The following is a 16,672-nucleotide window of genomic DNA, read 5'->3' as shown; positions in this document are numbered from 1 at the left end:
GAAAAGCGATGATTTCGATTTTGAAATCATAAATTGTACCCACTTATCAAGTAATATTCCATCTGCACCTGCTTATGGTGTGTACGTGTCCCAACTTCTCAGATATTTTAGGGATTGTGATTCCTACTCCGATTTTTAAATGAGACACAGCTTATTGGTATCAAAACTAGTGAGACAGGGATACACATCCAAAAGACTCGTGAGGACTGTCAAAAAGTTCTACAGTCGATATGGCGACATATTGGCCAAATATGACACCTCGGTCACTCAAATGATCAGCGACAGCATTCCCGGCTTTGACTTATTACAGTGATTCATATACTGTATCACTTCATACTTTCAATATTTAGACAATTGGGACCGATCCAGATGGGTGTAGCATGCTAGCAGGGTACGCTTACCCATTCCGGACACCTGGTACCACCACTAACTATCAGTAGTTCAGGATGGTCCTACTGAAATTCATAATCTCAAATGTCCCATGGACCTGGTAATGTATTACCTTCAATGGAAATGATTATTGGACCAGTTTTATGTCATATTCGCAGGGAAATAAAACACGAAACATACGGATACAAATGATTGATATCCCTTCACTTTTTTAATACACGACCTAGTGCTTGTGAAATTAGGAGGAATTTAGCTGTTTCCAGTTTGGTTACCTTGTTGTCAACTTTCTTCGGTCATTATAAAGTACACCATCGACCCTATATTGAAAATAATGAGGGAGCTGTGGGATCACCATCCTTTCACTTTTTTACTTGACTAAAAATAATGAGAGAGCTTAAGGATCACCCCTTGATTTTTTCAGTTCGCGAAATGCTCAAGGGAAAATCGGGATACCAAGACCAACTAACATTTTTTATTTTGTCCTCCCACCCCACAAATTTTGTGTGGTAGCGACCCCTATCTTGATTTTCCCACCAAACAAGTACTCCACAATTTCAACTAGCACGGCTCGTTGATTTTCCTCAGTATCCTTTTCTATCTCTTCTATTTTTCTGACATTCATAAAGCTACTGAAGTTTTGCATCATGGTACACTCGTATTTTTTCCAAAGTAAATTGTGATAACCTATGTGTTTTCTCTCCCAAGTGTTTCTTTTCTCTGGATCTTCCCAATTTGTTTTCCCAAATTCCTTTCCCGAATCACCACAAATATCTAAAATAATTTTGAAACTCTATTCTCTTATCCTTCACTTTTTTTTGGATTCTCAGAAATATCTAACCAACCCATTTTTATTTACACCAGCGCTAAACCCCCACCCCCTCGTTTTTTAAATGACACAAACAGATTTTCTTTAATTTGGATCTACCACTATTATAATACCCCCCCCCCCCTGTTTTTTTACCCGAGCCATATTTCTCTGGATGTTACCCCCCCCCCCCCCCCCGCCCATCCTTTTTCACGATACCCTACATTTTATTTCCGGATGTACTTCCCCTTTATTAATAACCCTGGCGATTTTTTCCTCTATCTACACTGTACCCTCTCCCTTTTTATTTACCCCTTGCATTTTTTTTTATCTTGGATGACCCCCATCCCTTTCGTTTATTTAATTTTTTTTCTAGGTCCTCGCAAATATTTAAAATAATTTTGAAACAATCGGCGCGCCGTAAAAGACCACTTTTGAAATAAAAGATTTAATACCCGTTTGCTCAAAACGACATTGTCTGGTACCTTTACAGCATATAATTTCTGAATCGCAAGGTTCTCGGCAAAGAATTCTATTGCCACAAATATTCCCTGGCAACAGAACCTACTTAAATTGACGTGTTGCAAAATCGACCATTACCCAGACGGAATATTTAGATATAAATAAGAGTGACAAATTACACGCCGCGGTATTGCCCTTCTTATCTGTGTCACAAAAATATAGATATTGGCTTTCCCTGGATAAATATGTTTTCAAATATTAAGAAGTCACAGATCTCACTCAAAGCAAGACGTGTCGTCGGCGTTTGTTAATTGTTAGAATACCTGAGCGAGCATCAAAGTGTATTTTAACCTGTCTCGGCTTAAATTTATATTTAAAATAACAAATAGAACTAGTCTCCAACGCTACATGTCATTGCTGTCTATTTAAAAGTCAGATATTACATATAACATACACTCATACACTACATTCATGCTGCGTGCTATGAAAAAAATAATGTGCCTGTCTCTGTATTTTCAGATTATAAATTCTGCTAAATCGAACCAACTGTAAGGTCTCCTTATGATATCGCCCATTTTTTCTACAGCCAATTAATTAATTATCATTTTTATTACACGAGTGGCACACTTTATATGTTTAAACGCATTTGCTGATTTTAACTGCAATCTGACGTTCGATTGAAAACGTCAACAATGGCACTTTTAAAGTATTCAATACCCAAGTCATCTCAAAAAGGAGGGATGGGACGTGAGTCGTAACATTGGGTTATATGCAGTGACAGAGCAGGTAACCACGTAATTAATTTGACGAAGAAAGAATGCCACACATGTATTATAGAAATAACGGGGGGCACGCTGACTAATAACGTTTTTTATGGGCAAGGACGAGAGGAAAGCCAAAAATTAACGGGCGAGGCTTGCTGTTTGGCCTTCCTCGAGCCCGCGCCCATAAATAAACGCTAATGGTCAGGGCGGAGTCTGTTATTTCCATTATATTATCAACGAACCCGAGAAAACCGTCAACATTTGCGAAAAATTCCCAAGCTAACGGAAACTGGGCCCGAGAACTGAGCAATACGCGACGCACTGTCACGCGCTATAAAAATTTGGCAAATCCGGAGCTATTTTCAGGAAAGAAGTATCTCAACTTGGCCCACAAGTGCTCCATTTTATTTTGTGATTGATTACGATTTACGTTTGAGCTGTAAATTTACGATACTTTGAGTTGTTAATCTTATTATTCATATTCACGGGCATGTAAACAAACCATTACTGTGTATTTGTGGTCAGTCACGTGGTTTAGCTCGGCCAATCAAAATGCGATGGTAATATAATGTTGAAATAAAATTTCCAAGGCCAACAACACTCACTTAAAAAATAAGCATTACTGCATATGTGTCTAAGAATTTGGTGATATTTTAAACGAGAACCATGTTCTTTAAACAACTTCTGAAAGCGGTTATCATATAAACGGTCCTGTAGTATGCCTTGATCGATTGGTGTAGGCATTACTAAAGCATGCAAAACCTTCGAATATCAGATATAAAACGTTCCGTTGATGAAATTGCAAATTTTAAAAAATGCCAGCGGGGTTGTGGTGACTTTTAGTATTTTATTGGCAATTCCTCATAATATTGCAATAGATTAGTCAGTTTTGCAATGTGTGAAGGGATGTCCACATGGCGCACACGTTGGCAGATAAAGAAAAGAATGTTGATGAATGGCAGTACCGACCAGACATAAGGCACGCCTCTATCATTTTGAAAAATCTGGTTGGGAATCTATGTACATTCTTATATTATTCTTACCGAAAAGCTATTATCCCTCGCTAAAAATGAGCATATCCGTGAATCACACTTGTCTCGTCTAGGAAGAATAGGAATGTATCGCTAAACTAAATGGCAGAGGGTTGTAAGCTGCAGACGACTGATAACAACCGCTGAGTGTCTCATGTTGATATTTCGTATTTAGGTAGTATGCGATTCGAAAGAAAAAGACTTAAACTTTTGCTCAAACTTTCCTCAATGAAACTTTCAACCATTCTCTTACCAAACCAACAATAAAGATTAGGGGTCGTTATGTAAAGTTTGGAACTAGCGAAAAAAATTACCAAACATTAAGCGACATTTGAAATTCGAAATGGCCGCCTTTCCTGTAATTAACTCTGGGCAATATGAAATTTTAGATTTTCGAAAAACTAAGACGGAGGAATATTTTTTCTCCGAGAGCTTTAAATTGAGTCCACAAGCGGTAGATCAGTAAAGAACTGTAGAAATTGAGAGGCCGACTATCTGTCCTCGAGGCGCGTTCTACCTTAAAGTTATCAAAATAATAAGAAATTTAGGCAGGAAGCCAACCAGAGCCAGTTTCAGCAAGTGTCGACAAAGAAGTCTTATTTTCGATGGGATTTAGAGCACAATTAAGGTATGGACAGGTGAGTGGAGCTGTTCGCAACTGCCTTCAAAGTATGATTCGAACACTAGTGGCTCAATCATCGATTATTGGCTCTCGATACGACTTCCCAACAGACTGTTACAATAAGAAAGTCCTTCTGATACCTCGGATTATAAAAGCTCTACACTGCGCACTCTCAGCCCTACGGTTTTCTTCTAACCCCAGGGCAATCGAAGAGACCAGCGTACCTGCGCGATTTATTCTAGATAAACCGCTGAGTAAACAATTAAAATTTCCATGCAACCAGATGATAAAAATGCGAACGCCTACCCTTTTCCCTTCCGGCTGACGCGAGATAAAACTGCTGATCGAAAAATATACTTAGAGGTCACCTTTTTATGCAAATAGCTTTGTTTGTCGCCCCTGAAAAATTAAATTCAAAACACATTTTGTTACAGTAAGTCAGTTTATGTTAATGACACTGAGTAAGGCGAATTTGCCGTAAATACCAAACTTTTCAGTTAACAGTGTAAATGTTAGGCTTCTGACAATCTTCTCGACAATAGTTAGCAAAGCTCTTCCAATGGTGAATGTTAAGCTTATACAATTGCAATGCTAGGAACCTGTAACACGATTTGGCCACCTAAGTGAGTCATAGTCTGTCTCAGGCGGTCGACCATATTTTCAACGTGGCGGAATTCTACAGGTAAAGCAATGAGCCCACAGAAAGCAAAGTAAAGCTGTAGGAATTTAACACCAGAAATGCCTATAGAGATGCGTCAGTAAAGCTATTTTAACAATGAAATGGAACTTTTTGCCATGAAAACGATTGCATTTGCGTTAAAAAATGTTACCAGATCATCATTTCAAAATCTTCCTGTGGTGATAAGTTGTTTTTTTTCCCACAATACATTTCAACATCACGCGTTTTGACCCCTTAACATAAGAAAAAACGCATTTCAGGCAGCGAAAATTGAAATGACAGAATTTTTCTATTCGCTATAAATATTTCATTATTTCATTCGTTTTATAGTCAAGTTTTAGAATTTCTAACTATGTTTTCTATTTTATGTTTGTGTAAAGATAATGTATTGAGAGTGGGAGACGACAAAATCTGTCGTCTAGTTGGATCAGTGATCATTATATTATTGAACTTTATGGATAAAGCAGAGGATTTTCTCAAATTTTGTAATCTTGTTATTTTTTGAACTTTTACTCAACTGTACTGATGTTACTCCCACTGAAACAATCGCCATTGGGTAGATAAAGTTTCTTAAGTTTCCATTATTGAAGACTAGATCGACTATTGTCATTAGTAGACGATCATTATACAGGCATTCATGGGCTCTCTTTTTGATTATCCTCTACAGATCCCCATCGTGAGAACATTTGCAATGAAGTACTGATGCAATAGCGATACCATCATGACAACAACTGGGTGAAAATACATCATATTTTATTTTCACACAGACTGGAGTGATGAAATATTATTGAATCAGCGAAAAAAATATCATATTCTGCAAAACAAAACCATCAATCAGCCTCACGTGCGACCTGTATATGATAAGCACCAGATGCTAATGACTAATTGTTCCGTCGGTAAGTCGTCTATATATTGCGGTTCTTCAGGGACACTTCATCACTTTGGACTTCCAAGCCATAGAGGTAAGAATACAGATATTCTAATCACATCATGGTTTTCAATTGAATTGGCAGTTTACTAGACAAAATACCTACCATTGCTATTATATTCTCTCTCTCTCTCTCTCTCTCTCTCTCTCTCTCTCTCTCTCTCTCTCTCTCTCTCTCAGACAAACTTCAAGATGCGTGTTCTTCTTCTGGCTCTCTTCGTCGCCGCAGCAAGCGCTGCCTACATGGCACCTTACCATAGGGCCGAGCATGCTGTCAAAAACAGATACCTGGTGGCCCTCAAGGTAAGACACCCATATTCACACAAAACATTCCAATATTTTATGTTTTAGACAGAGCATTGATATTATTTACAGTCTCTTTTTCTAAAGTTGAAATGGAGTACACCGACAGTTCGGCTCTGCACGATATACGTCTTGAAATTTGCCCTCATTCAGAAAGGATCGATCAAGGATCGAAACGTCCGTGCTTAAAATCATGACACTTTGTTAAAAAAAAGTTAAATTTCTCTGCTGTACGTGTTACTTTTCATATCAATGCTACTGTCACATATCCTAAATTTCCCACAAAGCGAAAACATATTTGACTATCGCAGTATGCACCCTTGAAAGCGTTTAGGAATGGACGTGCGGATGCGAAAAATCGTACAAATTAGTACACATTTGGGGGCGCCTTGAAAAAGTCTTTATTATCATACGAGTATTCCGTACAGCTGTTTTTCAAAATTACTTTGTTCTAATTGGCAGATGATTATTTTTGCTCGTTTCACTTGGTCTTGTGTCTCTGTAAGAGCAATCTTTCATGCATAATATTTGACAGTGATCATTATTTTAATGATGGTTCGTCATATCAAAATATAATTTACAAAGTATCAAATCAAAAGTTACCTGTGAGTCATTTGAAGGAGCTTCGGACATTTCAACCAAACGAGAGCATTATTAGGATTGAAATCTTCAATTTAGACATTATAACACTCAAGTATAGATTCGGTTATGGGAATCGCCACACACATCGTTTATTACTTCAAGAATAACCCCAAAGCTAAGTAATTTCTTGGGCGCACCAAAATATAAAATCATTACACTGCATAAAGGAATTGCTAATGGGAGCTTAATATTTTGCTTGCAAATTTTGATATCGACCCGCCCAGTAGCAGCAAATCATAATATTAGAGGAATCTCTGTCATACATATGCATTGCGTTTCATTTTCAGGATGGTGTTGGCGTCGCTAGTGTTATGGATAGCCTCCCAGCTAGCGCATCCGTTAAAAATGTTTATGGAACGGTCTTCAATGGTTTCGCCGTCGAATACATGGGATCTGTCAACCAGGTAAGTAACTTTAGAGAGAATGTCACCCAATGCTTCATCTACATAGTTCATTTTGTTACACCCTAACTTGCCGTCGACAGTTGTATTTTGTATTGTATCAAGCTGTAACTTTGTATTAACTTTTAAGTGATTACTTTTGTTTGTAAAACGCTTCTTGTCCTACTCCACCGTGTAAAAAACTCTTCGCGTAAACTCTATTGTAAACACAACTGATTTAGAAAATATTTAATGTAGTTAGATTGCAGCAAATGGACAGATGTCTATCTTGTATAACGGCAATAGATAAAAAGGTATCGTTTATTGCAGAAACAGATTAGGGGCAGGTTCATGATAGCATTGGACCTACTGTTCAAAAGGTATTTATATCAAATTATCATGCAGTAAAACTCATTCTCTCGTTTAATCATCAAGCTGAGAGGTCTGCCCTTCGTTGAATACGTTGAGGACGATTCCATCATGAAAGCTGATGTTGAATGGGGATGTGATCGTCTTGATCAGAGAAACCTGCCACTCGATGATAGAATGGACATCTATGGTGAGAAATATTGTCTTCGATTATTATGTATTGCATGGTCAAACGGGAAAATCTTGATACATAATTTTCAGATATCGCAATAAATATATATTTACCCTGGTGCCTGCTCTTCCTGTGATGTGGTTAATATTTGTTATACTGCTTTGCAAAACAATTTCAATTTCAATCTCACACACAGGTACCGGTAATGGGGCCAATGTTTTCATTGCTGACACTGGTATCCGCTACACCCATGTGGAATTCAATGGTCGTGCCCATCCCTTCTATGACTTCTCAAGTGGTCGTGATGTAAGTCTTTCTCATTCCCTAGCTTTGCGTACAAAAAGGGCTGGTGCCCATTTCCTTCCTGGAAATTTGGTCCTGGCTAGAAGATTAATTGTATCATATTATTAATGTATCAAATTACTTTACATACAAGGAAACTTTCGCCTACTATAATTCTATAATTAGTGGCACTAACGCCTACTCAACGTATTTTGGGTTTCGCTCGTTCAGTTTTTGCTGAGTCATTTAACGTTAAAGTTTGATTTTAAAAAATAATGTAAATAAACGTTTTAACGGTTTATTTTCTGACTTATTGTTGGTAGGTGTACCCGTGCTGCAATATGTTTTTTACTCTTTTCCTCTAATACTCGAATTTTCACTGTGATAACTCAGCAAAAAATTAATTAGCGAATACATGAGAGGGTCTTCACTATTAATTACATCATTAATTCCATTTAATGATACTTAAATTATAATTGAAAAGCTCAAAATTTTGAGGTTTTCCATTATCATTTAAGTATCATTCATTAATTTTAACTCCGTAATTACTAGAGGAGGCAATTGTCGCATTGTAGCTGTTGGACATTTTATCAAAATAGAATGTGCGAGAAAAATAGACGACTTAACCACAGTCCCTTCAGGCACTGTGACTTAACTAACACCCTATAATGCAAAATGGAACACACCCTCATCAACAACACTATACGCGATTCCATTCCATGTATCCAAAATACAGTGTCTAACTGTTTCATACATCATAGTTTGTGTCGCCTGCAAAGGATATTATAAACGGCGTACATTTTAAATTAGATAAAAGTAAAGGAATTTCCCAATTCGAGAATGCCCTTTCGGATGTCGTACAAAGGTAGTTCGCGCCTCGAAATCGAAAGACTTCAACATTTGCTCAAACCTTCCCTGAAGAAGTTTGATCTGTCCCCCTTGTGGGTCACTGTGCAAAATCTGTCACAAGAGAAACAAATGTCCCGTTATTTACCACCACTTCGAATTCAAATGGCCATCATTCCTATTTTAACTCAACTGGGAAAAATTAATCTTTCCATTTTCAAATACGCCATTGAAAACTTAACTTAATATTTTTCCATATGATTCAATTGTACCTCAACGATGATAAATAATGCGGTTACGCATTTCTACCTTAAAGTAGATTCAGTAAACATCTTAGGTGAGTTTAACGTGCGAAGTTCTTAGCTTCTATCTTCTCCAAGCATGCAATTAAAGAATCGCCACAAAGTCGTGTTTGTGCATTGATGAAATACAGATATGAACACAAATTCTGATATCTGAATTAAGTGGACACCATCGAAAATGACTTGTATATGATGCTGTTTTAGGGCTCTGATTGCCATGGTCACGGAACCCATTGCGGTGGTACTGCCGTCGGTAATGCTGTTGGTGTTGCAGTGCAAGCAAACGTCTACTCCGTGCGTGTCCTCAACTGCCAGGGATCTGGTTTGACCTCTAACATTGTGGCCGGTAAGATTCTCACATTACAAGAACATCTTCATTTCTATCTCATCTATCCTGATATCTCGTCTTTGGGTTAAGGTTCTCCTATAAATTGTTTTGAAAGTGATCAGTGAATAATTATATCTCCAGCCTCGCGTGTCATTTGTATGTATTGAGTAAATTTATCCGAACAAGTTCCAGTAAATGTTAGTGGGCCCTGTCTTTTCCACATGAGCTAAATTTTTCCTTTGCAGTTTTAGCTATGTAAGTAAAGATGACTGGGAGACTGTTGATTATCTGAACGTTATGTGTGTCTACTTGCCTTGCTCTTGCAAGAAGCGACGACTTTCAATTTCACGGTATATATAGAAAGTCAATGCAAATGAGCGATATATCTCACTGGCTATGGCTTTTCATTGTTGCGGTTGAGGTATTACTGCGAGTGTTGAAAGGGGAAATTGTACTTAAAGCCGGAAAACTGTGTACAATTAGAGAAAATACAAATTTCATGTATAATGGTGATTCTGATATTTGTTGTGTTGGGGGCTGACTTGCTTTGTTCAGAACATCTATAGACAGCAAAAAACCTATGCAGTACCGTAGAGTGTAAGGATCTAGCTTTTAAATATTTTATTTATGAATTATATGACACACTTGGTTATCAGAATAATCTTGCTTTTTGCTGAGTGTTGTTTTTCCAAAAAAGTATGGTACAGATATACAAAATTCAAGTTTGGGCTTTTGCGACTTACCTGCGATTTTCTTGAATAACTCTTCGGAATAAAGACAAACTCGGTTTGCATTTTAGCGATATATCTATACTACTCTATGTGTCGACTTTCGCTGTCTTATATTTCACAATGTACATTTCAGGTTTGGACGCCGTTGCTGCTGGTGGACCAAAACCAGGCGTTGTCTCCATGTCTCTGGGAGGTGGTGCCAGTACATCCTTGGATAACGGTGTCAGAAATGTCATCGCCGCTGGCTACCCAACCTCTGTTTCCGCTGGTAACTCTAATGCCAATGCTTGCAACCAATCCCCAGCCAGAGTTGCAGAGGTATGTTAGATAAATTTAGGTCAGCTACATAGAGATTTTAAAACGGAGGATGCGCAGCAGTACGTTAACGCAGGAAACACATACAAGTATGAAGTGACTCTATCACCACATATTTGAACAAGAAGCCCGTCAACAATGTATATGTTCGGAAGGCCAGTAGAACTTAATATTTTTTGTCGTGCACTTTATTATGAAGATCTTACCTGAATATTAATGATCGAATTCCTGTTATTTCTCAATTAAAATATGTTCATTTTGTTACCAGGCCGATACCGTAGGGTCTACCGACAGTTCTGACCGCAGATCATCATTCTCTAACTTCGGTAGCTGTGTTGATATCTTCGCTGGCGGTACAAGTGTTAGAAGCTCATACCATACCAGCGATACCGCATACCAAACCATGAGTGGTACCTCTATGTCTTGCCCACACGTTGCAGGTCAGTTCAAATTATTGTCTCTTGCGAAAGAGGGGGGAAGTAATGTCTTGAAAAAAACGCAACGTGGGTATCTTGTAAGTTAGCTATACAATATGAGTGGCAGATTTATTATTTCAATGTTCGTCGCATATATTAACATTCTGTAGGCCACTCTATGTTTGCAAAGATTCACAGACGGAAATATGAATAACTGTTACATTATTTGTGCTATAGACCATGTCATGAGAACATTTTCGCACGTTCAGTCACTCATGAACTCTGCCGTCCATCGTTGTTTTATCTTTCTCTGATAAGAGCTGCGGTAACTGTAAGATGTACTTCCCTCTCACAGGTGTCACCGCTGTTCATCTTGCCAGTGGACAATGCAGCACTGGTGCTAACTGCAAGAGCAAACTGACTGGTGATGCCACGTCTGGTGTTATTTCAAATCCTGGCGCAGGATCTCCAAACTTGCTTCTCTACTGCGCTTAGATAAGTGAGTACTATTATTGGAAGTAAACACCTTTCTGAACAAAAGCTTCCAGAGTTTCTTTGTTTTTCCGTCGTACAATTGAAACCATTTGAATACGATTTCACTTCAATGGCACACTGATTGTATGGTTCTTTTAAAGGGACATAAGCTGTAACTTGTGGCAAGTTTTTGAGTATTCTCCTTCTGTATATCAACTATCGTGACTGGCCCGTTTAATAAGCTTGTCATGCTGAAATTCAAGTATTCTTTATGTCAACACAGCTTGCATGTGTGTAATGATCATTATGTATTGTTTACAAATGAATTCTAGTCCGGGCTTGAGTTAGAATTTTCAACAATAACAATGTAGATTATACTCATATAGGTTGTGTTGATATGCTAAATACTTGGCATTAAATTACAGTTTAGAGATTCAATGTAGAAAGTGTATGGAAAAAACAAAACAAAGGTTCTGAAAAAAATAGCCAAAAGATACAGCTTATGGACCTTTAAGCTTGAGTCAAAATAATGGAAACATGTAACAAGACCCTTTGCTACTCCGATCTTAAATCAAAAAACGTTGAAACGATGCAAGCTGCATTGATAATGACAAGTCCTTCACGAAATAGTCTATTGACGTAGAATACATTGCCTAAATTATAAGCGCCATTTCCACAATGCCCTTTCAACTGAAGACCCGAAATAACTGCCTAATTTCAACAAAAAGGCTTAAAAGAAACAAATACCAAAATGGCTTGGAGTGTAAAACTAATTTTTCAGTTTTTAAATATAGTCTTATATTATCAGTGATACTTTGGGACCAAATGGGATTTTTCATTTGTCTAAATTTACTATGTCGTTCACAAAAGTGTAGTAACGACTAAAATCAAATTTCTCACTGTATAGAAAAAAACGACAAAACTTTAGTTGAAAACTAAAATTACAATAATCACCAAAAAATCAGTCAATGAAGCTGGCAGCTATGCACAACAGTCATTTATTTCAGCTACAGTATCCTGATCTGGTATTTCCTTGGAAAGTAAGAACGTTCCCGTAGTTTGACCACATTCCTGAAGAAAAATAGTAAAATACAATCCCCAGCGACACAGCGTTTGGGTAGCCATAATAATAAAATCGCGAGTATATTATTCGTAGTCCTTTTTTCAAGGATTATTGGAATGGGGATATTATTTCAGTAGATTCACTAACTTTTTGCATTTCTTTTGTTTTCAGTTCTGGGTTGATGATGATGTACCAGCAGAGAAAGTTTTCTTTTCTCTAACTGTGCTTCTGTAGATTAATAGAGAAGAATAAAAATCTTAAATAGCAAATATTTTTGTCATTCATTCATTCATAACACGATTGGAACAGATTCGGTTTATAGGATTTCCATATTTTCCAATTTTCTCAAACGTGTTAAGTGCCCTATGGCTGAATATTGCAATATCACAAATTGCTCATAAAAAGCAAGCGTGTAAATTAAAAGGAAAAGGCATATGACCTTACATTTGCAGATCAAACCAACATTACTTCATCGTCCAATTATCCCAAATTAGTTCCAATCGTGTTTCATTTCTTTCTTCGTTGTTGGTATTGTTTGAGTGTTTGATCGGTCATGTGAGCAAACTCGTGGATATTAACCTTTTAAAAAAGTGACGTCACCCTTGGACGCTTCTATTTTTTTCAACCAATCAGATTACGTGCCAATTACGTGTACTTTCATCGTTCCTTGCCATAGCTCAGTAATATTATTAAATCGGTGAACGAGCCAGATGTTGAAGGTGAATGGTTTTGCAACGAATGGACACGAATCTGTTAACGTGATGCACACAGGAACCCCCTCGAATTGGCTAGTCCGAAACTGTATGACAAGATAATGATTATCGAAATTAGCGTCGACTTTCGCATCATTTATCATGATTTGAATGTGTCAGCCTCGTAGCAGCTGGACAGTCATACCTTTCTATATGAATTGTTCTCACTTTATAACTTGATATCTTCTTCAATGACCTAATCCATCGATACATTCCTCTTGTCTCCATTCCCGTATCTCAGACAAGATAATGGTTAATGTCGTGAAAATGTTCAGATAAACAGATGACACTGAAGTTATCAGTGAGCGCTCAAAAAATAAGTTCACTAAAGTCCATATTTTATGGGTTTTGTGTGACTAAACTCGATTGAAATGCACGACAAAATTTGACTTTTTTAAAAAACATCAGTAATATAATTGGATAGTCGATTTCCATAGCATTGTTTCTCACTCTTTCTGATCTGAAAAAATCTGGTTTCACTGGTGGCATGAGATCAACTGTTGTACACGCTTTTTCAGCCTTAGTCGACTCGGACTACATGAGGATCTAAGGCAGTTAGTTGAAAAACGCTTGGCTGGCCTGCTGCTGCAGCAACACACATGTAGATGGTTTAAGTTGACATGAATTCCACTGAGACTAGCTTTTGTGAGAGAAATAGGGGTGCTTTTCCGGTCTGACTATAAAAGTATGGCTGCTTTTCGAACCAGAGAGTTACGATGTGGTTCCCACATCCAACCCTGGCTGTCTTGTTCACGCGACTGCAAATAGTTACTCAGAGGAAAACTGCACCTTGTATACTTGCGTACAAAACTTTACTAGGGATGAATGTACTCCGACAATATCTCAAAGCTTATAGCAATATTTTGAATAATCCACACATGATAAATCTAAATAAGCATTACATCTAGCGTTACCCTGATCTGGTATTTCGTTTTCTTAGCGTTACACTGGTCAGATATTTCTTTTTTTTCGCCTGCACAGAGAGCATGTGTATAATCTTGTAAACTTAATGGCGGTTCATAATGAAAACGTATGCCTGGTTAGCTTAGACAAATCATGAGAAAACGCGAAATCAAAAATAAACGATTCTACTCTTTCTTTTAAAACGCGGAGAAACCTTGGTTTCTCCAGATGATTTCTAAGGATCACAAATGGCGAATGGTCCTTAAAAGACAACTTGACATGAAGAACATTGATGGGCCTTCAGTTAGGTTTGTAGGGAGTAGCGCTTCCATAAAAACACGTTCTTTCCCAGGCGAAATGCCAGTGATAGTGGGAAGAAGAGCGTTCGTCTTTGACATTTGATGTGCATCACATCAGCGTTGGGCAACATCCACCATCAACAGAGAAGCCTTGATCAGCTTTTAAAAAGTTGACACTGTCCAGCATAATGTAGTCTCATTTTATTGTGATTTTATATGTTTTCTGTCTCCGACCAGTTTTCTCCTTTCTATAAAAAAATTTCACGACCGAGACCATGGAGCTTGGCATTATAAGCTGCAATATTGGTGTTCTGCTGCAGGGGTTGCAGATTGCAGTACGTGCAATTAGGGAGTAGTGTTACACTTTACAATTGACTCTACAGCTACATGATCTTAGCCAACTCGAAAAGGTAATTACACTTTGTCCGTATCGCATTATCATGGAAGATTGGTAACTCTCTGGGTTAGACTCTCTTTTTATTGTACAACTAGGGGGCAACATCAAGTACGTTCACTTTATTGTTCTGGCAAATAGCAAATTACTCCACCAAGTTTTATCTCCACCCTTCCCGGTGAGTTCAGTTTTACTTTTCAGAATTTTTATATTTCATTTTTTACTCTGTTGTTATCATTTTGTTCAGTCTCCGTTCAACACTTATTCAATCATCTCCCTATGAATGCTTGTTTGCAGATATAAAATGCAGTGAAAACGCGTGCATGTTCGCAGAATAATGTGACATTACAGTATTACTATGGAGTTGAATAAAGTATTTCATCATTGAAAGGATAATATATGGAAACAATTAAGAACATACAAATGTTAATTGAGCGTGTGAAATTTTCTGAGAAGGTTTTTAATTCTCGTCCCCTAACATTTTTACCTGTCGCAAAACAGAGAATTTAAATACTTTGGCCTTACCTGCATTTCAACGTCAGCCGTAAATTGGCACGAGTTCAATTAAGTGATTTCAAACTCATTTTAACGTGAAATCGATTTTTACGCTAAGGAATACAGGAATTTCATTGAACTACAAGACCTCAATAAATATCGCATTTTCAATTTTTTGAATAAATACAGTCCTGACATTGTCGTACTGGCGCTAAATGACCGCTGTCGGCTGTTATAAACAAAGGTATATACGGTGCATTTATAATGGCAGAAGAATTTACCAAAAAATAGTACCATCAAATATGGGCAGAAACAAAACTTAATTTTCGATTTTAATTGAGCTTCATTGGAAATTAGGTCTGTGCAATGGTAAACACCTTATTCTGATTAGTTCCCGGCGTGGATGTACTGCCACAAGTGAGGATAGAGGCCACATCACTCTTGTATTTAGCTTCCGTGATGTGGCCTGCATCTTATACATGGAATACAAGGCAACCAATCAGTGATAAGAAGCCTAAGATAACCTCATGTTGTCAGTGCTTAGTTTTCTTTGCAATCCAGCGGACAACAGCTGGCAAGTTTAGTTCAAAAATGATTGTTAAAGTATTACGTGTGAGTTGGAAGTGCAGGGACTGGTTCTTTTTCTGCAAAATTCATATTTCAAAAAATAATTTTAATTTGAGTTTTCCAAGATTCAACAACTAATGAGATATTTAAACATTCTTATCTCTTTCTGTGCGAAAAATGAGTACATTTTACGTCTTATTGGATCACCCTTCTTATTGTTTTGAAAGTGTTGTTTGTGGTTTTGATGGGTTCTGTTTGGTTTCGTGAACTATCACCAAGTTGTCCGGGACTGTTAAAAACCTTCGAAGTTGATAGTATTTTTTCAAGCTTTTCACACGAAAGAGAGTATATTATTCTATCATCTCTGAAACACCATCGTGGGAACATGAGGGATGCAACTGTAACCCACTTAGGATAAATACATCACAACAGTAATTTTCTGTGGAGATAAACTATTGAGTTATCGACAAAAATGTCACAATTTGCACGGCGGTATCAGAAAACGTCGCGTGTGAACTGTATCTGATAAGCACCTGATGTAGACGAGTCATCGTAAGGTCACCATTTCATAAACTCAGAGATCTCAGTAGACGTCACATCAATATAGGACTTCAAACCCACGGAGGTAAGGAAAAAAAATTGCTTTTCTTCTATCTTCCCTGATAACTTCTGTCAGTCATGATATATACGCTACATTTTCAAATTTATTTTCGGGGTAGAACACGCAGGGAAAAAGACTTCAACTTATGGTCAACAGACTTTGCAAGTGCAGTACAGGCCATATGTTAGACCGCCATCTTAACTCTCTAATATAATGTTTGCAACGCCCCGTTGTCCCATCCCAAAAACAGCGATAAATTCCAGCCTCTTCGGTGTTATATAAGAAACAGGTTTCGACAAGTTTTAAAGTTGGCTTTGAACATCTGGGGGACTCACACGTACGCATACAAATGCTCCG

At 37.6% G+C, this 16,672-nt stretch overlaps 1 protein-coding gene across 1 annotated transcript; it reads left to right on the top strand.

Moving 5' to 3' along the window:
- Window positions 1-5,625: 5,625 nt before the first annotated feature.
- On the top strand, window positions 5,626-12,573 carry LOC139127991 (aqualysin-1-like). Its single transcript, XM_070693852.1, has 10 exons — window positions 5,626-5,715; window positions 5,862-5,984; window positions 6,914-7,030; window positions 7,442-7,565; window positions 7,744-7,853; window positions 9,182-9,323; window positions 10,170-10,354; window positions 10,620-10,791; window positions 11,123-11,266; window positions 12,476-12,573. The coding sequence occupies exons 2-9, from the start codon at window positions 5,874-5,876 to the stop codon at window positions 11,260-11,262; spliced, it is 1,101 nt and encodes a 366-aa protein (XP_070549953.1). The 5' UTR covers window positions 5,626-5,715; window positions 5,862-5,873; the 3' UTR covers window positions 11,263-11,266; window positions 12,476-12,573.
- The last annotated feature ends 4,099 nt before the right edge of the window (window positions 12,574-16,672 follow it).

The sequence above is a fragment of the Ptychodera flava genome, unplaced genomic scaffold (assembly GCF_041260155.1).
Source record: "Ptychodera flava strain L36383 unplaced genomic scaffold, AS_Pfla_20210202 Scaffold_41__1_contigs__length_1339820_pilon, whole genome shotgun sequence".
Classification (NCBI taxonomy): Eukaryota; Metazoa; Hemichordata; class Enteropneusta; family Ptychoderidae; genus Ptychodera; species Ptychodera flava.
Note: the sequence above shows the minus strand (reverse complement) of the source record. Positions and strands in the feature narration are given on the sequence as shown.